Source organism: Jatropha curcas, chromosome 1 (assembly GCF_041381405.1).
Source record: "Jatropha curcas cultivar XTBG-Jc1 chromosome 1, XTBG_Jcur_1.0, whole genome shotgun sequence".
Taxonomy (NCBI): Eukaryota; Viridiplantae; Streptophyta; class Magnoliopsida; order Malpighiales; family Euphorbiaceae; genus Jatropha; species Jatropha curcas.
Window position 1 is genome coordinate 29216513 of NC_143151.1, and position 26631 is coordinate 29243143.

General features: G+C 32.7%; 5 protein-coding genes and 1 pseudogene across 10 annotated transcripts; 3 read left to right on the forward strand and 3 right to left on the reverse strand.

The window, feature by feature from the left end:
• The first annotated feature begins 623 nt into the window (after window positions 1-623).
• LOC105630247 (xyloglucan endotransglucosylase protein 2) lies at window positions 624-2041 on the forward strand. Its single transcript, XM_012212020.4, has 4 exons — window positions 624-872; window positions 970-1070; window positions 1160-1353; window positions 1455-2041. Exons 1-4 carry the CDS (start codon window positions 686-688, stop codon window positions 1852-1854), a joined length of 882 nt encoding a protein of 293 aa, XP_012067410.1. The 5' UTR covers window positions 624-685; the 3' UTR covers window positions 1855-2041.
• Window positions 2042-5095: 3054 nt separating this feature from the next.
• Window positions 5096-7007, forward strand: LOC105630382 (equilibrative nucleotide transporter 3-like; annotated as a pseudogene). Its single transcript, XR_016321218.1, has 9 exons — window positions 5096-5137; window positions 5218-5322; window positions 5442-5597; window positions 5689-5832; window positions 5910-6014; window positions 6089-6264; window positions 6397-6557; window positions 6638-6855; window positions 6956-7007. The product of XR_016321218.1 is annotated as an equilibrative nucleotide transporter 3-like (transcript).
• Window positions 7008-9171: 2164 nt separating this feature from the next.
• On the reverse strand, window positions 9172-11062 carry EMB2768 (Tyrosyl-tRNA synthetase, class Ib, bacterial/mitochondrial). Its single transcript, XM_012212021.4, has one exon. The coding sequence runs from the start codon at window positions 10944-10946 to the stop codon at window positions 9417-9419; it is 1530 nt and encodes a 509-aa protein (XP_012067411.1). The 5' UTR covers window positions 10947-11062; the 3' UTR covers window positions 9172-9416.
• An 850-nt stretch (window positions 11063-11912) lies between these two features.
• Window positions 11913-14271, reverse strand: GAPA-2 (glyceraldehyde 3-phosphate dehydrogenase A subunit 2). 2 transcript variants are annotated; one of them, XM_012212022.4, is made up of 5 exons: window positions 14081-14271; window positions 13867-13983; window positions 13079-13407; window positions 12745-12989; window positions 11913-12652 (listed from the first exon to the last, which is right to left on the reverse strand). In XM_012212022.4, exons 1-5 carry the CDS (start codon window positions 14120-14122, stop codon window positions 12150-12152), a joined length of 1236 nt encoding a protein of 411 aa, XP_012067412.1. In that variant the 5' UTR covers window positions 14123-14271; the 3' UTR covers window positions 11913-12149. The 2 variants fall into 2 exon arrangements, with proteins under 2 accessions (XP_012067412.1, XP_012067413.1); XM_012212023.4 differs by having other exon boundaries at window positions 13079-13386; window positions 14081-14269.
• A 3785-nt stretch (window positions 14272-18056) lies between these two features.
• On the forward strand, window positions 18057-19199 carry LOC105630250 (uncharacterized). The gene is made up of 3 exons (XM_012212024.4): window positions 18057-18183; window positions 18303-18381; window positions 18468-19199. Exons 1-3 carry the CDS (start codon window positions 18160-18162, stop codon window positions 19094-19096), a joined length of 732 nt encoding a protein of 243 aa, XP_012067414.1. The 5' UTR covers window positions 18057-18159; the 3' UTR covers window positions 19097-19199.
• A 3537-nt stretch (window positions 19200-22736) lies between these two features.
• Window positions 22737-26266, reverse strand: ATAN11 (Transducin/WD40 repeat-like superfamily protein). 4 transcript variants are annotated; one of them, XM_020677854.3, is made up of 3 exons: window positions 24938-26266; window positions 23304-23464; window positions 22737-23197 (listed from the first exon to the last, which is right to left on the reverse strand). In XM_020677854.3, the coding sequence occupies exon 1, from the start codon at window positions 26043-26045 to the stop codon at window positions 25005-25007; it is 1041 nt and encodes a 346-aa protein (XP_020533513.1). In that variant the 5' UTR covers window positions 26046-26266; the 3' UTR covers window positions 22737-23197; window positions 23304-23464; window positions 24938-25004. The 4 variants fall into 4 exon arrangements, with proteins under 4 accessions (XP_020533513.1, XP_037491127.1, XP_020533512.1 ...); XM_037635199.2 differs by adding an exon at window positions 23813-23940 and having other exon boundaries at window positions 23101-23464; XM_020677853.3 differs by having other exon boundaries at window positions 23101-23459.
• Window positions 26267-26631: the final 365 nt, after the last annotated feature.

Sequence of the window (26631 nt, forward strand, 5' to 3'; positions counted from 1 at the left end):
AAAAACATTTAAAATAATACTTCTTAGAAAAGTAATTTCAACTTCAAACCATTTTTTTAAAAAAACAAAAAGAAGAAAAAGCCTAATCAAATTATGTAAAATTAAATTTCAACCCGGTTTCTAATTTCTAATTTTATTTTTATTTTGATTTCGCAAAAGGCTAATTAATATATTAGACTATAATACAAAGACTTAACCCGCGAGTAATTTTAGTAATGATATAGTTGAATAATAATCATTTGGTTGGAATGGTAAGCGACGTCAATTTCTATAAGAATGTGATACAAATTATATCTCTAAGCACTTTGCTAGAATTTACAACTGGAGGAATATAACATTCTAGTTATACCAAAAAAAAAAAAAAAGAGTATAAATTCATAAAAGATCAATGTAATATAACCTTTAAATATTTAATTATTTCAAATAACTAATTATTCAAATTATCTAATAATTAATCTCAGATCCGATGTTGCATACTAATATTAATGAGAAGCCAGCCATGGACCTTTTGCTCCTGTAATGTGGGCCAAAAATATCCACCAGAAACCAGTTGTATCAATTTTTTGAAGTAACACAATATTAAACTGCCTTTATCTATTCCTGGGTTATTTGTCTATAAATACGAGCAAAATGAACAAAATCTTAAACACACATTGGCACTGAAAGAAACAGAGAAGGATAATAGATGGCTTCTTTTCTGTGGAGTGTATGTTTAAGTTTCTTGCTTTTGGCTTCTGTATCTACGGCTGCCGCCCCAAGAAGGCCTATTGATGTACCTTTCGGCCGTAACTACATGCCCACTTGGGCTTTTGATCACATCAAGTACTTCAATGGAGGTTCTGAGATTCAGCTCATACTAGACAAATACACAGGTACAAAAGAATATAAACATTAATTTATATTCCAGATACATTTTTAAATTATACCCACTTTTAAATTAGTTTTTCTTTTAATTTTATTGTTTCAAAGGTACTGGCTTTCAATCCAAAGGATCTTACTTGTTTGGTCACTTCAGTATGCACATAAAAATGGTTCCAGGGGATTCTGCTGGAACTGTTACTGCTTTCTATGTAAGTCCTTTCTTAAACTTTAATCAAATCATTTTCTTTCAAATGTCAGATTTAAGATTGTATATTTATATATTTTTTGGTCGGTGCAGTTATCCTCTCAAAACAATGAGCACGATGAGATAGATTTTGAGTTCTTGGGAAACAGAACTGGGCAACCTTACATTTTGCAGACAAATGTATTTACTGGAGGAAAAGGAGATAGAGAGCAGAGAATTTATCTGTGGTTTGATCCTACCAGGGAATACCACACTTACTCTGTACTCTGGAACATGTATCAGATTGTGTAAGTCCCAACATTTCTTCTTTAGTTAGAGCCTAATTAACCAATATGGATTAGAATACTGTACTAATTTTTGTCCTTTCTACATTTTTTTCTTCCACCAGGTTCTTTGTGGATGATGTTCCAATTAGGGTTTTCAAGAACTGCAAAGATTTAGGAGTGAGGTTTCCATTTGATCAACCAATGAAGTTATACTCAAGCCTGTGGAACGCAGATGATTGGGCAACTAGGGGAGGTTTGGAGAAGACAGATTGGTCCAAGGCTCCCTTTATAGCTTCCTACAAAGGGTTCCATATAGACGGTTGCGAGGCCTCGGTGAATGCCAAGTTCTGTGATACACAAGGCAAACGATGGTGGGATCAGAGAGAATTCCAAGATCTTGACGCTGCACAGTACCGAAGACTCAGTTGGATTCGCCAAAAATATACTATTTACAATTACTGTACCGACCGTACCCGTTTTCCTACAAGCGCCCCAGAATGCGCGCGCGATCGTGACATTTAAGGAAAATACTTACCTATACCGGTATATGTATCAGCGGAGTGTGCATGTGCTTTAAATTAGTATTCTTCTTCATTCAAATTGTTATACCATAGTGCTGCTATTTGATTGTATGTTAATGCTTGTCCTTGAATGGATTAATATGAAATGGAGTGTAGTAAATTGATATAAAATGGTATTTGTTTAATCACTTAGATCTCATTCATGGGTATTTGTTAACTTGATTTAGGGTTTTTAAATCTGTGGATTTTAATTACTCTACCCGCTTCTTTTCTGGATAAGATAAAAGAGCTTCAACTTAAGACACACTAATCTCTATGCACTTGTGCATGTGCTGTTGTTCTGAGAGTTGCGCTAGAAAACAACAATACAAATTTCAAGGGTTGTCTATAGTGGTCAAACCACATGAATTAAAAAATAAGATCATGTGAGGTTTGTTAAGTGGGCAGAGCCAAGGCTAGTGAATATCATAAAAGATGAATCCTGCACGTTAGAATGAGTGGTTGAACAATTTTTTTTTTTTTAAATGAGATCGAGAATTGAATCATTATGGATGCAAAAGAATATCCACCGAAAACGTTTAGCGGCTCAATTCAATACAAGCAAGATTTAATTATAACTCAATCAACCATTTAATTAATAAGAAAAAAAAGGAATCAAGCAATTATGTTTAAACTGAAAGTTAATAATGGAAATAAAAATATTTCTAAGGTACTAGAGCTGCCTTTTCCTAGCAAACCCTCCTAACCCACTGCAACTCACATCAACACTCAAGCCGCAAACCTGATAATGAAAATTTCAAGAATCTGTTTGACATTAAAATTGAAACTTTTTCTGCAAAAACAGATTTTTAGATATTGTGTCTGGAGTGCTAACTTGAAAATTTTATGACTAATTTATTTTTAAAATAAAATTTAATGATTCTTAATTAATATTTTCAATATACTCTTTGATTAAAAAAAATTCAACATCCAGAAATAAAATTTACAGCTGATTCTATTACATCTCCAACATAGGGATCATAAAACATACATCATCAACTTGCTAGATCTGCCATCATTTTAACTGATTCAAAGATGCTGCAAGTAATAATATAAGAAAAGCAAAGCTAAATCTTTATACAGACAAGTGAACAGTTGTCAGGATGATGGGGGGCAGATTTAGAATTAGAGAAGTAGATCTAAGAGTTATTTGCAAGAAAGTCTTTATAGCAGCAGAATCCAAGGATATGTATCATTATGAGGCACCCAGAAAATGAGAGATCTAAAAGATGTAATTACTGAGCTGACCCTCATCTTGTGTCAGCCCAAAAAGGAGAAAACAACAATGTTCAGTGAATAATAACCTTATTCTATTTAGGTTCATATGACCTACAAGTGGGGGTTACTTTGTGTTTTGGCCAATATGAACTTCAAGAAATGGCATTATTTCGAAAAAGATATGGTCAGCATATCAAGACAAGTAAAGTTCAAGAACGTCACTTACCATGTTCTTGAAGAAGCCAAAATAAGTTAGCTTTTGAAATGTATAAAAACCTGCAAAAAATCATACCATTTAAAGACTTTTCTTAGTTTCTGCTTCTGCATACAAAATAAACTGAATTATAATAGTTATTATTATGAAACAGAAAATTGTATTTAATATTTCAAGTAACAAAAATTGATAACAAGTACAGTAAGACATGGTTATATCATTATAAAGGAGGATCATGAAGTTTCTATTGGTTGATGAGCTGGAATTAATGGTTTTGGCTTATATATAAATGTTAGCAAATTAAAATTTTCGATATTTATATATAGTACATATAAAGAAAAAAGTTTAAGATTCTTTTTCTTTTTCACTATTCTAGTTTTCTTTTTTTTCAAAATTTCAAAATTTATTTCTAATTTGTTTGAAATTTTAATTTGGTGGTTTACTTCGTCAGAACAACACTGTGGTTTTTTATTGTTTTGTTTGCTTAGTTTTATTTTTTTCAATTTCATTATCATTTTATATTTTGCTAATTTTAGGTTTTTTTATTTACTTTTACAGATATTGAAGTGTGTGCAATAAAAGATGATCTAAATCTGTTTTATGCAATAATGATACATTTTAATATGTTTCTCTAGTTACATATTCTCAGTGTTAAATCTCTTTAAAAAAACAGAAATCAAGTACTTAAATTATTCTATAAGTCTACTTAAATTTGTAATAATTTTTGCAGTCACTTCTTCCTAACAAAATGAAGTTTTGCATTCTACTCAAGACACTATCTTACACTTGAAATTAAAAACATAAATATTATACAACCGCGTTAATTGCCGATTACCACTTAGTTATAATATATTAAAGATAGTTTGGTCTAATAGTTAAAGACACACTAACTCATTTTAGTGATTGCAGGATGGAGTTGTGAGTTTAATGGTTTAAGTGCATTAGATCCATTCTGGTGATCGCAAAATGAAGTTATAGAATGCACAATTTAATATAATCGCAAGGGATTAATCTCTTCTTAAACTGTCCAAGGATACCTTAGTAGTAAAACAAAAAAACATGTAAAAAAGGAATGAAAAAGAGAAAAAGATACAAGAAACTGAATAGGAATTGGCATGTTTAAAATCGGGCAAAGATAGAGAGAATCATGTTATCTAAACAAAGAATCGATCTAATCCTCAGGATTATATAAGAGGGAACTGGAGATGCTTTCGTGATAAACTGAAGACCAAATCCTCTTGACAATTAATACATATACCTAAACAGATTAAGAATTTAATCAATAAAATGTCGTTTGCCATCTCTGTAATCGTCCTAAGCCGATAAAACTACAGAGTCACAGCTTTTGAATATCTAGACCAACCCATGAGAATTTTCTTTTTACGTTATTATTATTATTTTATTTCTTCCCCTCATAGACAACCCGTCGTTCAGCCCAAACAAACAACCTGGTTCTACTCTATATTTTACATTGGATTATATTGGTCGAGAGTATCTTAACCCTAATAAACTAATACTAATCCCTCCCTATAAAATTTGTTCGCAGGCTAAATAATTTCTCTCAGACATTTTAAAAACAGCAAATATTTTCCTTTTCAATCGGCCATCAACAGTTACTGTCGAGAGTATTTATAAATTTGATATTTTTTGTTTGTTGCTTCATAAATTTTATACAATCACATCTCCTCTTTTCATATTTTCCTTTTTAAAAATCCCAGTTTTAATATGATTTATGGTTGGCTTGTAAGTTTTTTGTAGGCAGTAGTCATGACTCCCGTCTAATGGAAATGGGGCTTCTCCATCAAGGCTTGAGGTTTGTCTTCATACTTTGTTTCATTGTTTAATTTTGTTTAATTTAGGAAGTAACTAAGTGAAATAGTATTCACTTTGCAGGGAAAATATAAAGCAATGTTTATTTGTTTCATTCTGGGAATTGGGACCCTTGTCTCGTGGAACAGTATCCTAACCATAGGAGATTACTATTACCAAGTATTCCCGGTAATTAGCTAATATTTCTTGCTCAGAAACTGTGTACAAAGAGCTACGTCAATTTCCAAATGAAGGGCTAACATTTATTTTTTTTAGTATTTGATATGCTATTTTTTTCTTGTTCAAAGAGTTGCCATCCATCAAGGGTACCTGTCCTTGTTTGTCAATCATTTGCAATTGTGACAATGGCATTACTAGCATATAACGAGTCAAAGATCAACACCAGAAAAAGAATCTTAGCTGGTTATATACTCTTCACTGCAAGTAATTTGATGCTGTTGGTTGTAAGTATACTGTTAATCCTGTAAATACATTTCATCCACTTTGAATAGCCACTCACCATTCGAGTAATTTGGTTTCATTTTGCTTCTACAGTTGGACTTGGCTACATCAGGGAAAGGAGGAATGGGACCTTACATTGGCATATGTGCTATAGTTGCCTTTATTGGAATTTCAACTGCCCTTGTTCAAGTTGGAGCGGTTGGAGACTTGTCTCTTATGTGCCCTGAGTTTGTCCAAGTCAGTTCTTGCAATTCTTTACAATTCTCTTGGATTTTCAATACAACTTGGGATCCTGATATTGTACTTCATATCAGTCCTATCTTGCTGGGTTTGCTGCAGCAGGAGCATTAACCTCCGTTTTGAAGCTAATCACAAAAGCAGCTTTTGCAAGGCTAATAATGGGCTTCGAAAGGGTGCTAGTAAGTGACTTTTCCACCTCTAAAATTTAGACAAACTTTTTAATTTATTGATGTTTCATATTTGAATTTTATAGTTATATTTTTTGCACTCTCCACTTTCCTGAAATTTGTGTGTGTTCTGCTATATGCACTATACTTCCCGAAACTGCCGACAGTGAAGTATTACCATGCCAAAGCAGCAGCAGAAGGATCAACAACTGTTTCAGCTGATCTTGCAGCTGCCGGAATCCAAACATCAGCAATCCAACACGTAATGCAATATCCTTTTGATATTGTGCATGTTTTAAAGCTTACAAGGATATATAACTTTTATAATTTTATAAATGATTCACGGTGAAATACTAAAATCTTATATAATTGTTTTGCTCTTTTTTTTTGGCAGGGTGAAAATGGTCCCAGACAGCTTGAACGATTGAGCAAGAAAGAATTATTTTTCCAAAACATTGATTACGCAGTTGATCTGGTCCTGATACATGTACTTACATTGGCAATATTTCCCGGATTCTTATATGAAAATACTGGTGAACACAAGTTAGGTGAATGGTAAGTGTAAGTTTACAATGCTAGAAAGGTGAACTATTAGACACGGATTAACAATAATTTAGTGAACGGTGGCCTTTCAGGTATGCTCTAGTTCTGATTGCAATGTACAATATTTGGGAACTCATAGGAAGATATATTCCCCTAATAGAATCCTTGAAATTGGAGTCCAGAAGGGGCATAATGATTGCAAATCTTTCGAGTTTTCTACTTATTCCAGCGTTTTATGGTTATCTGTTTTGGGACTAACTTATGGTTATCTTACTATGTGTGTCCTTACAGCAGCACCCACAGGTTACAGGGTCAGTTCATAATTATATCATGATCTAATAAATCTTAGATTTTGAGATTTTTTTTGGAAATCTATTGATATTTTTCGTCTTTTCTTTCGTGGTTTTGCTGGGACCTGAGCAAAATGCTTTGGGTAATTTGCTTGTGGCATTCACGTGTTAGGATACCGGCAATAAAATTACGAGAATAATTAAGCAGCGGAAAAATTAAAAATGGGACACACAGAAATTTACGTGGTTCACCCTCAACTGTTTAGGGCTACGTCCACGGGACCAACTCCGAATAATTCTTCTACTATTACAAAATAATAGGCTTACAATGAGAGTAATACAAAATAGTGGCACTCACAAAGTGTTTCCCAAAAACACCCTAATAATCTTTACTATTTTCTAAACCCTTAGTTTTAAGAACCCTTCTTAAAACTAATAACTCTCAAATATTCTTCACAGATTAATTGTTATATCTGTGGCTCTCTAATGTCTCTCACTTATTGTTGGTACATCTAAACTGAGAAACATCCTCTCCTATTTATAAGAGAGGGAATGAGAGAGTCGTGTGTTTTTTACACACGGCTCTCCATTAATTTCGTAATTGGTTACCGACCTTTAAATGGTTGGCAACCAACCTTTTGCTTTTTCAAACAGTACGTTTTTTTTTTCTCTTTATTATTAATTTTTTTTCTTTTCAAACTGTGTGGGTCCCACTTGAGTGGGCACACCACCACCAACATCATGTTAGGAGGCATACTTGCAGGAGTAGCTCTTGGTTAGTTGTGGCTCATAGGTGGTAAAGGTTCCCTTCTGATGAAGAACACAATGCAGTTCATAAAGTTGGAATTTTGGCACCAATGGGATCACTTACCAAGCGTCTTTATGAATTATTCTTATTATTCGTATTCTTTTCCTGTCGGGTTAAAGTGTTATTTCTTTATGAGGTCGAATGCAGGAAATAAAAAAAAAAAAAATTCCAAACAACTTACAAGAGCAAAAAGGATAAAGAAATGGACACAACAGTAGTTCAAGGGCTGCTACTTGTCAGGCGAATGTTCTAATCCTCCAGCAGTCAATTGGAAAGATTGGTGAATTTTTACTAAGATACGGTTAACCAATAATTAAATATGTCCATATTAATTTGTCTCTGTCTCTATAAACGTATAAAGAACAAAATAGCGAATGCCTTCTGTTACAGAACCAAAAAAAAAAAAAAAATGTTCATTAAAAATTTATAGTTATGCAAATATTATTTTTTGGGTTTAATTAAAGAAAACTTTGACAAACTGAGTTTTTAAATAAGATGTGAACTGCTATTGTTTAACTGATTGGACTAGTGAAAAAAGAAACAGAGAAAACTATTCTATGAAAAGGGTGGGAGCTGAGTGTGAAGTTGAGAATTTTAGTATTATTTTTTTGTTAGTACATGTGCCTCTATGTTTGAGCTATGGTGACCATGGTACAGTATTGAGGTAAAACCTTTTCAATAATAATGAATTCAGGTTTTAAAAGAACTGATGCTGATCTAACTACATAATGATTCAAAATATTAATATTTGATCGGTTTGAATAAATAAAAAATAAAAGAACTTTTTTCAGGTATTTAATAGAAAAACCTGCAAAAACAATCTCATTTGAAAAGACTTCTCTTTCTCTCTGTATCGATGTTAAACTGAACTGTTTAATACTTCAGGTCACAAAAATAGATACCGATAATCATAAAAAGGGGGAAAAAAAATACAAGAAACTAAATAGGAATTTGTATCGTTAAATAAGTTAGAGATAGAAAATCACATGTTCATAGCTATCATGTCAATCTTTTGTAAGACATCATATACTCCGAATCTATTTGTAAAAGCTAGAGTGTTCCTAAACACAATAGCTTTCCATCTTCACACAAAAATGGGAAAATTGCAAATGAAAAGCCAAAGAATGCATTTGATCTAGTAAGAATCGGTGAACCAAAGAAGTATCTGCCCCAGATTGAATCAAAAGGAAGGATTAATATCACTGGATTATATCAGATAGAAAAAGGAGACTCTTACATTATATAAGTAATGACCAAATCTTTTTGACAATTAAGATATAAACCTGAAGATTAAGAATTTAATCAATAAAATCTCATCACCATCTTTGTAATCATCTGAAGCTGATAGAGTACAAAAAGATGCGCTTTTCAATATCTAATCCAATCCCTCTATTACCGACACTCCAGCTTTCTGATATCCAATCTAATCTAACCGACAAACCATCCAGTAACTTAGATGGATCTTTCTTATTTTCTGTAGTTACAAGCTACAATAATAATAATAATAATAATAATAATAATAAAAGAGTGAATGATGAGAACTATTTTGCAGGGCAATACTGAGTTTAGCCCATATGTTGACAGGCCTAAGAACATTGTTCAACATGATCTCACAAAAGTGCTAATACAGTAGTGCAAAACTTTGTAATCATCAGAAATAAAATCTGAAGTGGACTTCTTTCTCTGAAATTCATTACTTTTAAATGCAGTAAGGAATTCACAAGATTTAGAAATAATTTCCAGTAAATCACTAAATATGTGCAACATAAGCAATCAAGATATTCGTACAACGACCTTGTTCTTCTTGCCAGCAGATAAAAGGAGAACTTTCCCATCCACAATATCTTCGGCCTCAACTCTCTTACTTTCACTATCAACTCTGCTGTTATTCAAGTAAAGACCCCCTTGCTTCAACAGGCGGCGAGCAGCTGATTTGCTCTCAAGCAAGCCAGCAGAAACCGACAGGTCAACAAGGGAAAGATTGAGAACCTGGTCATAAGCCAAAGAGCAGGAAGGAACATCCTCAGCAATGCCCTCAATGGTTTTCCAGTCCAACTTAGTTTCAGCTCCAGGTCTCAATGCCTCAGTGGCCTTGAGAGCCTCGCTGAGTCCATCTTCGCCATGAACAAAACGTGTTACTTCCTCAGCAAGCCTACGCTGAGCCTTGTTGGGTACATAACCAGGTTTCTTCATTTCCCTCTCCAACTCATCAATCTCATTCAAGTCCAAGAAAGTAAGTATCTTGAGAAACCTAATAACATCAGCATCTGGGACAGAGAAAAAGTACTGATAAAACTTATATGGAGATAAAAAGGATGGAGAAAGCCAAATGGCACCATCCTCTGACTTGCCAAATTTGATGCCATCACTCTTCAATAGAAGAGGAAATGTCAAGCCATAGGCCTCAGTTCCACCATCTGGCTGCAGAATTTTTCGAATAAGTTCAGTCCCAGCAGTTATATTACCCCATTGGTCACTCCCTCCAATCTGAACATTAACACCCTCATTTTCAAAAAGGTAAAGAAAGTCATAACCTTGCAAAAGCTGATAAGTGAACTCAGTATAACTCATTCCTTGTTCAGATTCAAGCCTCTTCTTTACGCTCTCCTTAGAAATCATAGAACCCACTCGAGCATATTTCCCTACTTGTTTCAAAAAATCCAATAACTTAACCTCTTTCCACCAATCATAATTATTCATAATTACAACTTGGTTATTCAAATTCATATTCATATTAAATATTCTAGTTAAAGTATTACTAATCCCAATTGTATTCTTTTCCAAAGTATCAACATCAAGCTCCGGCCTTTCCAGGCTTTTACCAGATGGGTCACCGATTCTAGCGGTGGCGCCACCAATCAAGGCGACAGCTTTATGGCCACATCTTTGAAACCAAGAAAGAACAATTATACCAAGAAGGTTACCCAAATGCAAGCTCTCTGCTGTTGGGTCAAAACCACAGTAAACCCTAACATTATTAGAAGTAGAAGAAATTGACCTGAGATTGTCGCTGGTTAAGGATTCAAGCAATCCCCTTTCTTCTAGAATATCGACGACGTTGGGATGGCGTATTGCTTCTTGGATTTGCGTGGTGGAGGCTTGATGGGTTGGGGAATGCAGGCATCTAACAGGAGGGAGAGAGGAAAAGAATATGAGATTTTTTTTCAAGAGATTTGGGTTTAAGGAGATTGGTAATTTAGTAGAAAGAGAAATAGAAAATGGAAATGAGAAGAGTTTTAAATGGGATTGTGAGGAGTAGAGGACGGTTCTTGCAGCAGCAGCCGCAGTTGCGGTGGCCGCCATTGTAGTTGGCGTTGGCTTACACTGCTGCTATTTTTGTGTGTTTCTGATTAGGCTTTCGGATTTTGCACACGGCGCATTGCGCACCACATCCACCCTTGGATACAAAAATTTCTCATTACCCACTTAAATTTGGCCTAATATATCAGTTTGCCTCAATTTTTATAAATTTTCTGAAGTTATATCTTATTTTTCACTTATTTTTATATCAAAATTGACAAAACATTAATTTCATTTTTATATTAATTAAAAGGAAAAAAATTCAAATTAACGCATGATTAATTGAGTAAATAATTTGATTAGTTATAATTTCTTAAAATTTTAAAGTTAGAGATGTTTATTATCTACAAAGTGAAATTAAAAAATCAAATTACTAATATGATTTAGTTCAATCAAAAAATAGAAAATAGATCATATACATAAATAGTTCATAAATAGGCAAATCTATATGGGTATTTGTAATTCTTGATATTATTATTAATGATTTATATTTTTTTAAAAAATGTATGAATGGCTTTTTACTTGGGAAAAAGAAAAGGAACCAAACACTAATAAAAAATAAGTTATTTCAAATGACAATCATGTTGGCAGAAGATATTTTCATTTTTCATAAGGGTCTGATGGGCAATTTTAGTTATTCTATTAGTCGTTAGATATTATCAATAGTTAGTTGTTTATATAAAGATTTAAAATAAAAGTATTTAGTACAAATACTGTTTTTAATTAGTTGTTTAATATAAAACGATAAAAAAAGTATAAAAGTAGAAAACAAGGTAAAAACAAGCGATGAGTATATGTACCGTGAAAAAATTATAAAACGTTATAGTGTTTTGATCTAATCAAAACATTAAATGCTATTTCAAACGCTTAGAACAAAGACTAATTTTTTTTCCATTTCTGAAGCTCACCAATATATTTTAAGCTTAGAAATCTTGTAATTCAAGAAAAATAAATGTAAAAAATTATAAATAAATAAAAAAGAAGAGCAAGATTTAGATTATCTCAAATTATTTGTGAACAGGATTTTTTGAAATTCATACAAATTGTTCATGCTCATTGCACAACAGAAATGAAGAGGCCGAAATGGTTCCATAATGATATAATTATACAAATGTTAACAAAAAGAGAAATCCAAAAACCCAACTAGAAATTATGATCGAGGTACACAAAAATCAGAAAATCACATATTATTGCAGAAACATCTCTCTACTTCCAGTTATTGGCAACAATGTCAGCCAAATCAACAACCCTTTGAGAATATCCCCATTCATTATCATACCAAGCAATCACCTTCACCATATCATCTCCCATCACCATTGTTAAGGATGAGTCAACTGTTGATGAAACATCTGTGCACCTGAAGTCAACTGAAACAAGTGGCTCATCGCATACTGATAGAATACCCTTCAGCTCCTTGTCTGCACTTTCTCTGAACGCTGCATTTACCTCTTCAGCAAAGGTTTTTTTGGATACCTGAACGACAAGATCAACCACCGAGACGTTTGGTGTTGGAACACGCAATGCAATGCCATTTAGTTTACCCTTGAGAGTTGGAAGTACAAGTGCAACTGCCTTTGCTGCTCCGGTTGAAGTTGGAACTATGTTAAGGGCAGCAGCTCTTGCACGCCTCAAGTCACGGTGGCTGGCGTCGAGTAGCCTTTGGTCACCGGTGTATGAGTGAGTGGTTGTCATGGTTCCCTTGATGATCCCTGCATCCACCCAATTATATATAGTTGTCATTCTATTGCAAAAAGAACTTGAAAAAACTAGTTCTAAGAGCCTAATATTGATATATTCTTACCAAATTTCTGGTCAAGGACCTTGACGAAGGGAGCAAGACAATTAGTAGTGCAAGAAGCGTTGCTGATGATAGGCTCAGCAGGATTGTAAGCATCAGCATTTACCCCAACAACATAAGTTGGGATATCACCCTTTCCAGGAGCTGTAATTAGAACCTTCTTGGCTCCAGCCTGAATGTGTTTCCCTGCACCATCTCTATCAACAAAAACTCCAGTCCCTTCAATCACCAAGTCAATCCCCAACTCCCTACATAACACATTCCAATACTCGTTATATCACTACATTATTATATAACCAAAATAATAGAATGGGTTTTGGCTTATTAATTAGCTTACCCCCATGGAAGGTTGACGGGGTTACGGTCGGAAACAACCTTAATGACCTTTCCATCAACAGAAATGCCATTGTCACCAACAGGCTTAACATCAGCTTCAAAGATGCCAAGTGTAGAGTCATACTTGAGGAGATGAGAGGCTTGCTTAACACCTCCAGTGTCGTTAATGGCAATCACATCCAAAGGAGAATCCTTGCGCCCATGCCAACATCTCAAGAAGTTCCTTCCAATCCTTCCAAATCCATTTATGGCTACTTTTAGCTTGGCCTCTGCTGCAGTTTTCCTGTACCCACCATTGTTGCTTCCAACCTTCACAGTCAAAATTCTTTTCTTAAAAAAAAAAAAAAAAAAAAAAAAAAGATCATCACCTAAAAGTATGGAATTTTTCATTCTAAAATTAACTTTCTCGAGCAGTATCTAGTAACACCTATAATTTTTGAGCTGTTCACCCATTATTCTACCAATAGTGTACCCAAATTCACAGTAGCTAATTAATGTCACATTTGGATTTCTATGAATTAGGAACTGAATGTAACTTTTGGAATGAGATTACATTTCCATTCCATTTCAAAAGTAAACTAAATTAGCAATGATCAATTCAATGTTTATGCTATAGTATAACAACTGGTATATATATATATATAGAGTATAACAACTGGTATAGATATATATATATATATATATATATATATATATGCAGAAGAGGGACTCCAATGCTTGATTAGTACTTTAAATATAGACACTGTCGTAAATTTAATTATTTTATTCAATAGGGAAGGAAAAACTCACAGCAGAAGTCTGGAAAGCAACAACAGAGAGAAAGTCATCAGATGTTTTCTTGGCAAAGGGAAGGAAAGCTGATGAGTTGCGGAGACCTGAGAATTCTTGGAATCCCTTTCCATTTCCCTGAAATATAAAAACAAAAACAAGTGCTTTAGCTCTCTTGTATACATGTGAATGTGATACATAAAAAAGAAGAAGAAGAAGAAGAAGAGAAGTGAACCTGAAGGGATGGTTTGGCTACAGAGAGAGTAGCCGAAGCCATAGTGCAGGTTCTACAGAAACAAGAAAATTTCTGTAGTAATGTAGTAATAGGTATAGCAGAGGAAGTTAGTTTAAGTGGTGGGTAAGTGTTATTGAGAGATGACTTGAAATAAGAGAGGATCAGATTTTGGATAGCCTCTCATTCAACGAATGGCTGTGGTTTTGCTTTGTGTTTCGGTCTCCCAACCTTTCTTCTTATGTTACATCATGGAATTTTGTTATGGGTATATACTCTCTCTCCATCTGTAAACTCATCTATCTACCTTTAATTATAATTAACCCTTAGAATTGTAATTGAACTGATTTTTTTTTTTTTTAATACTGGGAAAGAGAGATTCGAACCTGGATTGTATATGCACTTATCACGAGACTATGACTTGATGTGTAATTGTAGTGAACCAATTAAAAAATCACAAATTTAATCTATTAATTGCAAATTTGAATTGAACTAAAATTACTACGACAGACTCTAGTTATGAGATTATAAATTTGAATTACGGTTAAAAAATCATGAAACTAAACCGTTAATTTTAAATTAGGGTCGAACTAAAATTTAAATTGAAAAAAGTGGAAGTTAGAATGAAATTATATCTTGTTTTATTTTAAGTTTTTGGGCCTTAGACTTTTGATCATTTGAAGTAGGTCAGGAAATCAATTTTTGCGTTAAAGTTTTGTGGGTATGAATTGAAAGACCATCTACTGTAGAAGCGCTTTGAATTTGAGCCTCCCAAACGGGATCGTATTGGTATTAGCTATCTAGCAATCACATGTTCACTTCTACGGAAGATTTTGAATTTTGGATAACAAATATATAGGATGGATGGCCTATTTTTGTTTGGCTTAACATGATCCTTTATTGCATACCACCTTCCAATTTCTCCCAATAAAATCATAACCATGTCCTCACATCACATTCATTAATTTTCAAATGTATTTTTTTTTCGAAGTCGATATATAATAAAATATTAAGAGAATTTAATCTTAATTTTAAGAAGGATATATCTATTGTATGATATGAAAATTCAAATCTTATTAATTGCTGTTAGACTGTTAGACCCGAACCTAAATCTATTGTCAAGTCATATATGAACTTACTAAGACATAGCCTTAGTGTGCAAATCTCGTTACTGTTAGACTGAAATTAATGCATTTTTGTATTTGATAGTATATATAAGTTTTAAGTCCCCATTATATAAATATGTAGAAAAGAAATAAAAATGAAAATTTAAGTAAAAATCATACTCATATCAAATACTTATTCTACCAAAAGATGCAATTTTTAAATAAACAATTCAAAACTTTGTGACAAAATTATCCATCATTCTAACCTTTTAAAATTATTATTAATGCAAAGAATATTTTTAAAAATAAAAGTAAATTAATTTTCAATTTTGAGTTTATTATAAACTTGATTTTTTTTTTTTTTTTGAAAATGCAAATTATAAACTTGAATATGAATTCTAACTAGTAAAGTATAATTTTGAATGTAAAAATATTTTTTTACGATAGTAAAGTATAATTTTTTGTTTTGAAAAAAAAAAGTCAGAATTCAAAACCTTAAGATTAGAGGTAAAGAGACTCGAAATAAACAGACAATAATAAATGAGCAGAATATTCCAAAGACAACCTATATGAAACCTTGACAAGATTGAATAATGAATAATAAAAATATATATTTGAAGAGTTGAAAAGCAATGAATCTTCATAAAAGAAGAGGTTCCGAAAACACATACATGTTAGTCCAGACATATCGCACAATATTATCCCTTTTCTATAAAAATAAATTTTTGCTGGTGGAACATCAATGCCTATTCACTTTTATTTTTCTTTAATTATTAATCATGAAAATGGTAGGAAAATAATTTATAATTCATAATTTTTTATTTTAAATTCTATAACTTAATTCAAATTGGGATATAATTACAACAAATTATAAATTATAATTAAACCATTTAATTTATTTATACCACTTTCGACCTCTTAAATAAAATAAACATAAAAGAGGCACTGAGCCACTATGTTATTGGGACCTATAAATAATAAATTAATGCATTGATACGATGATTCAAAGCAGTTGATTTATACTTAACAGTGAGAAGAATTTAGAGCAGAGGCATGTTCATTTTCATAATCTATGCCTAATAAAATATGGAATCAACAAAATGCCTCTCAAATCTCATATCTTTAATTATTTATTCACATCATGGGGTCTTAAATTGATTTTCATAAGTCATGTATAGCAAAATATTCAATTTGGACTGCATCTGTTCCCTTCATCTTTCCACCCCATATTTTAGGTCAATATTTCCACGTGTACGGCTCTCATGCACTACCCCAATTTTTTTTCCTCTTTATTTGTACGTATGACTTATAATTTGTGAAAATAAAGTTAAAAGTAAGTGATTATTGATTAATCATTGGTTTAATAATTAATTAATATTTAGACAGAATATGGGGTCCTTGTTGTCATTTCTAGGCTTATTAAAGGAAATGAATTAACAGAGCTAAAGAAGATACTCCACAAAGATCTCATACTTGTTTTTTATTATTATATAGATTATTATTATTTGGTATAATTTATCAAGAAGAATTTTGATAATAACTTCACTCCTCTGTGTAACCTTAAGAAGTAAGAAAATTATTATATAAAAATTTTCAATGATTATAAAATATATAACATTTAGTTGAGAAAATTTCACTTAAACAGAGTTCACAACTCCACCCATGAACCAAACTAATGAAAATAAGGTTTTGGGAGTAAGATTCGGTGGCCTAGTCTTACGACGCTGAGCAAAAGGCCTAAATCAGCATGACTCCTAGGCAGGAGCAGCAGAAGGACATCTTTCATGATTCGCTTCAGGTCCTTTCTTGCAGTTTTTCAAAAACCGCTGGAAAGATGCAGTAATCGTCCCCTCTCGCTTAGTTCTAGGTATGAATACATCGAGGCCTTCACTAGATTGGTGTAACTTCTCCGGATTTGCTGAATTTCTTATTTACCAGTGTATTTCTGTCCGTACACTGGAAAAAAAAAAAGTCAGAATACTTTTTGAAAAATCTTTTCTATAATTGGTTTGATCCATCAGTGTTTGCTATAGACTCGATCTAGACAAGTAATTTCTCATTTAGTATGCTGACACCAAGAGTGCTAAATAGGAAAGAGGTAAGCCTAAAAACATCTTAAAAAATAGGAAAGAGTGCTAAATAGGAAAGAGTGCAATATAATGAAGTTGAGAGGAAAGTTATCTTAAAAAATCTACTATTTCTTTAAATATTAATCCTAACGGTGCCTTGCAATATAATGAAGTTGAGAGGATTCCAATCCATATGTTGATCTTATAATTGAAATAGAAAAAAAAAATAAATATGCAATTTCAACAAAATCTTATTTCAAATTTATTTTCAAACCCAATAAAATTTTTTAACTGATTAAATTAAATATAACAAGGCAACTGGATCAATAGAAGTGATTGTATCTTTTTGGCAAACTTTACTTGTAACATCGAGAGTTTGAGATTGAAGTCATCACTATTGAGAGACAAGACAAATAGGGTTTTACTTAACAGAATCTCATGGAAGAAGTATATGTAATATGTGGGCAAAAACTAAACTGTTAATGGGCAAACAAGCCAAATAGTTGAAGAGTTAAAGTACCTAAAGGAGGTGTAACCTATGTTTTTAAGACACCACTCTGCTAAAAAATGTTACAGGAAGAGACAGCAAAGCATTTCTTTAGTACTTGAGTATAATTTTTTTTGCTTACAGAGAAAGCTGTGCACTCGATGCTTTTGCGTTGGAACTACACCAGACATAAACTTATATAATTATTATTTATAATTATACTCAAAAGAAATAAGAAAAGGCTATTAAACGAACTCAAATTATTCCTATATGGACCCTCTACTTAGACATTTGCCGCCTGTATATAAATACAGCCTGACCTTCCAACAAATCACTGCAAGAAAAGTCTCCTTTCCCTCTCTTTTCTGTTTTCTCCAAGGTTTGGAGTTCAAGTTTTTCTAATTTTTTTGTCAGGAAAATATGTCTAAGGATGCAGACTTAAAGGTGCTGATTCCTCATAAAATCTTGCAGGATTTTTTTTGTTGTTCTTCTTTTCATTTTTTCCCCCTTCTTTTCTTTCTGTTTCGCGACTAAATGTTGCATCTTCACTTGATTAATTCCAGAAGATTGAACTTAAGGTGTCTGTCATCTGCTGCGATGGCTGCAAAAAGAAAGTTAAAAAGACTTTGCAGAGTGTTGAAGGTAATGAAAATTTTCTGTTTGCCTAAAATTGTCTTGTTGGTTTGTTACTTTCTGATGATTTTTTTATTTTACTTTTTACTTTTCAGGTGTTTTAAAGACTGAAATTGATCCTTTACAACCAAAAGTTACAGTGTTGGGAAATGTGGATCCACAAATTCTAATAAAAAGACTCTTAAAAACTGGAAAACAAGCTGAATTGTGGAGTCAAAATGCTGGAAAAGAAAAGAAAGAAGCAGAAATTACAGTTACAAAAGAGAAAGAAAAATCAAAATCTGAATGCAATCAACAAAAATCCTCAGGTTCATTAGAGAAGGCAACAGATAAAAAAGAAGCAGCAAAAGATAGGGGCGAAGTTAAAGAATTAAAGAAGGATCAGAAAGAGACAATTAACAATGTTAATTCTTCAAACCCTGAAGTTATTATCAAGACGGAACATCCTCAAGTCAGTGAAACAAAGAATCAAACTTTGTTTAAGGATTTGAGTAATGCCAGTACTTGGAATCAGAATTCTTACAAGGTTGAGCCTTGTGCAGTTGCTATACCTTATTATGCATTACCTTCATATACAGTTACTCCTCTGCCTCCAACCTGTTATGGACAGGAATATATTTTCCATCAAGAAAGGCCGGTTTTCCGACCGCAGTTTCAGACTCCGGCCGTCCAAGTTGGGGATTATTTTAGCGATGAAAATACAATGGGATGTCATATTATGTGAAAATTGCAGGAAAGGTAATTCTTTTCTCAAGGGTAGGGTTGAGTAACCAGTGTTTTTGTAGTCTACTTAACAATTAGGATTATGGACTATTTCTATTAGAACTTCTCTAATAGTTTATTCTTGGCAATCTAATTCAGTTCAGGACAACCATAAATCCTGAAGCGAGATTAGTCTTATACTAAATAAGGGTAACTCATGAAAAAAGAAAGAACAAAAAAAGATATGATTTCTTTGTTTTTTTTTTCTTTTTTTATTTTGGTTTGCAAGGATTTCAAAATGGTTTTCATATTTTGTAATTGAATAATATGAAACGAAAAGATTCTTTTACTTTTAACAAATAATGTGGTAGGAAAAATAGGTAAAGACATCAAATGATTGTAATTTAATAACAAAAATTCTGATTTTGAGAGAGATTGAAGGAATTGAAAAGTAAGAAAATAATCGAGCTTTTACTGAATTAGAAATTATAAATGAAATTTTCATTAAGAGAAAGATCGTATTAAAATTTTAATTTGTCTTATTTTAATTAGTAAAATCTATCGATTGACAATAAATTTAAATTACTTGTAGCGACAAGATTTGAAGAATATTTTAAATGTAATTTCATTAAGCAATTCAAATGGTCGGTAGATGATCATATCACACTAGCAAATCAGTTTCTTCTGCCAATTGATTGCTTAAAGTTGAAAGAAAAGATTGATATCTTTTTATGGCACACAATTTTTGTTCCAAAAAACACTTTAATAAAGGGACAAAATTGTCAATATCAGATTATTTTTGTTTTCTCTCCTTTTACTTTCACTAATCGCCACATCTGTACTAAATCACTTTTTTTTTTTTTTTTTTTTTTTTTGAGAATTTTCATTTATTTATCACGTACTTTGATTTCCTTTATTCTCCTTTGTCCTTCTACTTTCCCTGATTTCTTCTGCCCTCCTCAAGATTTTTGGTTCTCAATTCTTTACACTTGACTATTGGAAAACCCTAATCTTTTCCATTTTGAAAACACTATTGGATCACTCTCCAAACTAACTTCACGTAAGTCCTTAGAAAGAATAATTAAACGAAACTACACTTGACTAATTTTGATTAACAAATAGTTAATGACAAGGACAATGATTTGAGTTAAGGATTAATGTGAACTTGATGCCATTCTCTCTTTTAGAGCATTTTATTTACAAGTGGCGGTCAATGATTCCTTATTATGATTTAATTGACATCTTCAATGGCTCTAAGCATCTCATTTTTTACTAAACAGTGGAAGTGATTTAGTTGAATAAAGAGCATTAAACTATTATAGTTAAAAGAGTTAGACCCAACCATTCCAATGTTGAAGTAACTTCTTCATTGGTTGCTTTACTAGAGAAGCAAATGCTAAATTCTAATTAATGAAGTTGGTAATTTCCTATTGATATCCCCTTGGGAACAAATTCTATTTCTAGTCCAAGTGCTCTTAGGCAAGTGGAGGAGGAATGAATGTGATCAAATTGCAATACATTTTGCTTAAATGACTTAAACTTGTTTATTCTGAAATAAACAAATGAATAAGATTTGGTCATATCTGAAGTCCGTGATTATACTTTTCTATGATTGTTTTTTTCATGGATTAAACTCTTAATTTTACAGACGTCTTATGTTAAACGTCTTCTCTTAATCCAGTGAATGGAGAATATTGGTTTAAAGCTTTGAAATTCTTACAAATCACCTTTCCTCACCATTTAGAAACTCTATTTACAAAATTCAATTAAATTGTATTAAATAATAATTAATTGAATTTTAGCATAAAAATTATTCCAAACACCATGTAAATTATTATTAAGTATTTTATTTTATTATTGTTATTTATTTAGTTGCAACAATTTAAACAGAACTTTAGGAGACTATAATATAAATTATAATGACATGGATGCAATTTGACCATGCATCTAGTCTAGTTAAGTCAAGTTCTAACAGCCATAAACTTAAAATGACATGTCTTTTTTATTACTTTAAAATTATATAAATTACGTTATCTTCAAACATGAAAATTTGACAAAATATTTTTTTCTTGAATTGAATTCTCATTAAAGTTGACTTTTCAAATTAGTTTAAGAATTTCTATTGTACCAAAAATTACTCTTCACGAAAGATTTATTTGGATGATTAGGGAATACACGGAACTACAAGAATCTCCATCCATTACCAAAAATTGTTTCATATTTTTTATTCTGAAAAATTCGATATAAATTTAATTGTCCTACTTTGAATTGCTGTCTTGAAAGTAATTTTAGAACAAGAATGGTTCATTGATTAAAATCGATCTATGCTGATCCAATTTTTATCTCGTCTTTTCCTATATCAAAAATTGAATATTCTTGTCTCATTCTTTTATCTAAAATTTTAGATTTATTTTTTTTATGAATCTAAAATTATGTATTTCAGTCTTATATTTGTAGTTTTTTTTTATGATATTAATCACTTATTAAAGTAATAATGGGAAGCAAAATGGTGTATGTTTTTCTAAAAATAAAATGGATTAATTAATCAAATAGAGTTTTCAACATAGATTTTCTCTTTGTTATTCTTTTTTTTTTTCTTTTTTTAGAAATATAATTTACTAATAATAATATCTATTATTACAAATAGATGAGACATAAAATTTACTATTATAATTTATAGTATCTAATTTTTTTAACAAATTAAAAAATTATCTATATTCATTTGAATACTAAAATAACTTCACTAAAACTTCTATACTTTGAATTGTTTTTTCAAGAACTTATTGCATATGACACATACAGATGAGTTTCACCACTAGGTATCAATAACATCAATGAATGAACAAACCGCACTATTAAGTTTTATCGATCGAAGACACACACCTATAAATTAAGATTTAATTTATAAGTTTAACAATTTAAAATTCATAAGATATACATAAAATCAAATTGTAGAGAGTATTTAGAATTATTTGCACAATAATTTGCCTTGCTGTGCTTAAAATTCGTCGCATTCTATTATTATGAACTTCGTATTAATAACGAAATTATTTTATTTATTATTTATAAATTTCTATTAATGAATTTTACGGGAGCACAACTTTATGTGAATTTGATTTTATTTTTAGTTAAAAATTAATTTGGTAAAAACATGAAATTCCAATCGATTCTCACCTTGACCTGTTTTGTACTATATATTCAAATTTTCGTTCGCTCTCGTCCCTATTGATGAAACGGAACTATGTAGCTAGTGGCACAAAACTGAATTACTGAAACTTCATTGTTTAAGTCCCGAACCCAATCCGGTCCACACACTTTCCTAGTGCTTATATGAGAAAAGTTTAGGTAAACTTGATCTGTATAATATAATTGTATATGATCTGCTTTGGTAAACTTAAAAACAAATTAGGTTAATAGAATACTTGGAATATTAAATTCTAAAATATAAATGTTTAGGCAACATCTAACCTGCCTTATTCCTAAAGCACTATTAGGAATGAGCTTATAATATACACATTGTAGTTTTCTTTTTTAAAAGAAAAAAGCAGCTCCTAAATGCTTTGTAATGGTACTGGCTAACCAAAACCATTGGATCAAGCTTTAATAATAGCACCAACTCCAAACTTCCATCACCATCATTAGTCACCAATCACAACTGCAAATTTAATCAACCAACACTTGAATCATCTGCTTATATGCTTTTGTTATCTCAACATTGTGTCTCACATTAGTACCATTCAACTAAGTAATAAAACATTTATTCAAAATGACACCTGAATTCAAACTAAAGTCCTCTGATCCCAAAGTTTCAGGTAGCAATTCTCATATGTAAATAAGACTGACAATAGAAGAGGAAAAATATCAACCACAATGAAAAAGACATATTTACCGATTTACGCACCCACAGAAAGCAGAAAAAAAAAAGGAAAAAAGAAGCATTGACCAAGTCCTCACCTGCAATAATGGACTGGTCAATTACTTCCACCTTCTTTGAATGGTTGAACCCAACATCAAACTAATCATGTCTCCTTTGAAAAATCTCCATTCCCTCCATAGGAAAGCAACATAATATTTCCAGTTGACCTCACAAAATAAGAAAGTGAGCACTCCCAGAATTACCCTCCTTCAGATAAACAAATATAAATTTCTGATTGACGTATCAATATTCTGCTTATGTTACCATATCTTACACACAAACACACAAAAAAGGGCAGGAACATGAGACTAACCAAATAAGACCTAGGCAATTGCTGACTAGGGGAGACTCTAACAACGCACTCCACTTCAGGTGAGTGCTATTTACCAAAGATTTAGCCAAAGCTGCATTTCACAGATTCCAAGCATTGGAGTTCTAACTGCAAGAATCCACAGAGGAAGCTGGCTCCCTGCACTGAAACCAAATTTTACTCTTCCAGTAAATTAACTGGGAGCAACATATTTTTGTCACACTTATATAGTAACAAGCAGACAGTAAGAATTTGGGGTGAGAAGCAACCAGTAATGCTGGCTATCTGTCTCTCTCCCTCTCTCTCACACATATATCAAAAAGTGAAAATTTGATTTGTTTTCTTCCAACTCAAAAATGCTTAGCCCAATTGTATAATCTACATGTAGCATTCTATTTCTAAATAATGACATGAAAGGAACTACAACATTTTCCTAGATTAATGCATGATGAAACCAAATATGATTATGTAATTTAATGAATAAATAATTGTATTACTTAAACTGCAGATACCACATCGTATTCCCAATAGAATCTGAAGGTGGTTCTATTAAATGTCTGTGTGCCTATTACAGCAAAACAGCCTTCAACCAATGCAAATGAGTGAAAGAAGATAGCTCCCGCAAAAATTAAAGTGAGTTCTGCAAGTAAAGGGTAACAACACAAGGTGTTACACACAATGAAAGGAATTGCTTACGAGGGTTGCAATTTAATAGCAAGAACACTTCCCCTTTATCTTCTTAGGTGCCATAATGGTTGCTTAAACTATATTTTTTCTTTAATGCAGAATCTTTTCAATCAAATTTTTGCTATTGGAATGAGCTTGAACAATTTGCTATAGGAGATCCTTTTTATTGTTGAGAATTAAGTGCAATTTCTTATTCTGTAGAATAGAAGAGACAAAATCAGAGAACAAGTAAAAGAAGAAGGCTAACAACTTTGATTTGTTTTCTTCCAACTCACAAATGCTTAGCCCAATTGTATAATCTATATGTAGCATTCTATTTCTAAATAATGACATGGAAGGAACTACAACATTTCCCCAGATTAATGCATGACAAAAACAAATATAATTATGTAATTTAATGAATAAATGATTGCATTACTTAAACTGCAGATATTATATCATATTCCCAATAGAATGTGAAGATGGACATATTAAAAGTTTTCCATGATGGCAAAAAAGCCTTCAACCAATGCAAATGAGTGAAAGAAGATAGCTCCCCGAAAATTAAGGTGAGTTCTGTAAGTAAAGGGTAACAACACAAGGTGTTGCACACAAGGAAAGGAATTACTTATGAGGGTTGCAATTTAATAGCAAGAATTATTCCCCTTTATCCTCTTAGCATTGGGCCCATAACTGTTGCTTAAACTATATTTTTTCTTTAGTGCAGAATCTTTTTTCAATCAAATTTTAACTATTGGAATGAGCTTGAACAATTTGCTATAAGAGATCCTTTTTATTGTTGAGAATTAAGTGCAATTTCTTATTTTGTAGAGTAGAAGAGACACAATCAGAGAACAAAGAAGGCTAATGATCTTGCACAGTAAGATAGACTAATCATAAGTATCTTAATATCAGAAGTTCAAACAAGAGTCAGTAGCAGGAACAAATCAAGTATCAAGCATTTGTTTTACCTTTGGCACCTAACAAATTGAATTTCCTGCAAGTAGATTCATACTACAAGAATTAATTGAACAAGTGTCAAACCCTGAGAATCTGCAACTTAGTAGAGAACGCAATAGCAACCCAATCAGGCTGAGAAGAAGACCACTGCAGCTGCTCAATTTCAGCTCCAGCAGTGTAAGCCAATATAGGATCCAATCCGCCCTCAACAGGCTGTCCCATGGAGGAGAGATCCCAAATCAAAGCCTGAGAATCATCTCCGGCGGTACAGATATGGCAAGAGCTATGTGGGGCCCAAGCAATAGCATTGACACTGGCGTGGTGCCTCTGCAACTCCACCACAGGTAGAGTAGGGAAGCGGATATCCAACACCACCACCTTGGCGCTGTCCATGATGATAGTAGCCATATACCTCGGATCCTGCTTGTTCCATCCTAACCGGACCAAGGGAGTATCCGGTTCCGAACTCTCATAAATAATAGTAGAATGCTCCTTATCGCGAAGATCGAAAACCCTAACGGAGCCATCGGCGGAGACGGAGGCGAAAACACCAACGCCGCCCCAAGCTATGTCGTATACCTCCTTATCATGAGCAATTAGCTGCGTATCAACGGTCTCTCTCTCGATATCCCAAATCGTGCAAGTAGTATCGATACTAGACGTACCAATACGCTTCGGCTCAGCTTCGTTCCAGTCAAAGGAAGTGAGCGGTCCGCAAAACTCGCTACTTTTATTCCCATTAAGCAAGGTTTTAAGCTCCACACGCGACTGGTCTTCCCCAATCCGCCATACACGGAGGAAGTCACTGGAGGTCGCCAACAAATCCGGCTTCTGGCACTCCTTATCAGGAATAAACATGATCTTAGTAGGCGGGTACGGGTGCTCGAACGAGAGATTAGGGTCGGAGCGGATCTCACCATTTGAATCATCAAGCTGGACAATCTCGACTCGGTTAGGGTACTGTTCGAGGAGACTAGCTATGGCTAAACGGTACTTCTTGTCACGACGGACACTCCAGTTCATGGCGTAGATGTGCCATGGAGCTTCATAGGTGTAGATCTCCGATCTCTTCTGCTGTTCATCCGAACCGTCTTGATTCGGATCACTGCTTGCGCCCATAATTTTTCCGTCTCTTTTTTTTTTTTTAATCGGATAATTGGAGATTGAAATGGATGAAGTTGTTAAAACAGAGCGAACCAGAGCCAGTAGGCAGCAGGCAGTGGCAGAGAGGAAATCCGTCTAGTTTTTGTTTTAGGGAATATCCTCTGAAGAGGAAGACTGAATTGAATTTGCCTAATTACCTTATTTGAGATAAATATTAGATTTTTAAGAAATAAATAAAAAATTTTCTTTAGAATTGTCTTTCCTATTCTTAATTTACGTATGTGATGAGTTAGAATTGTTTTTTTCCATTATTCATTTTAAATGGAAAATAAAATCTGTATAAAAAAAAATAAAAACTCATTTTCTCTCATCCTCCACATCATCACGTGATCCCTCCTCTCTTTCTCATCGTTACATTGTCATCCTAATCAACCAACGACCAAGATTCGACCTTCACGCTACACAGCCATCTTGCGCTACTGCAACTGTGATAATTGTGGAAGAGAGGCCAGAAGTAAAGCGTCGATTATGATTTCCAACAATAAGGTAAGCTTTAGTTATATTTTTATAGTTTGCGTATAACTTAGATTTGATTAGTTTT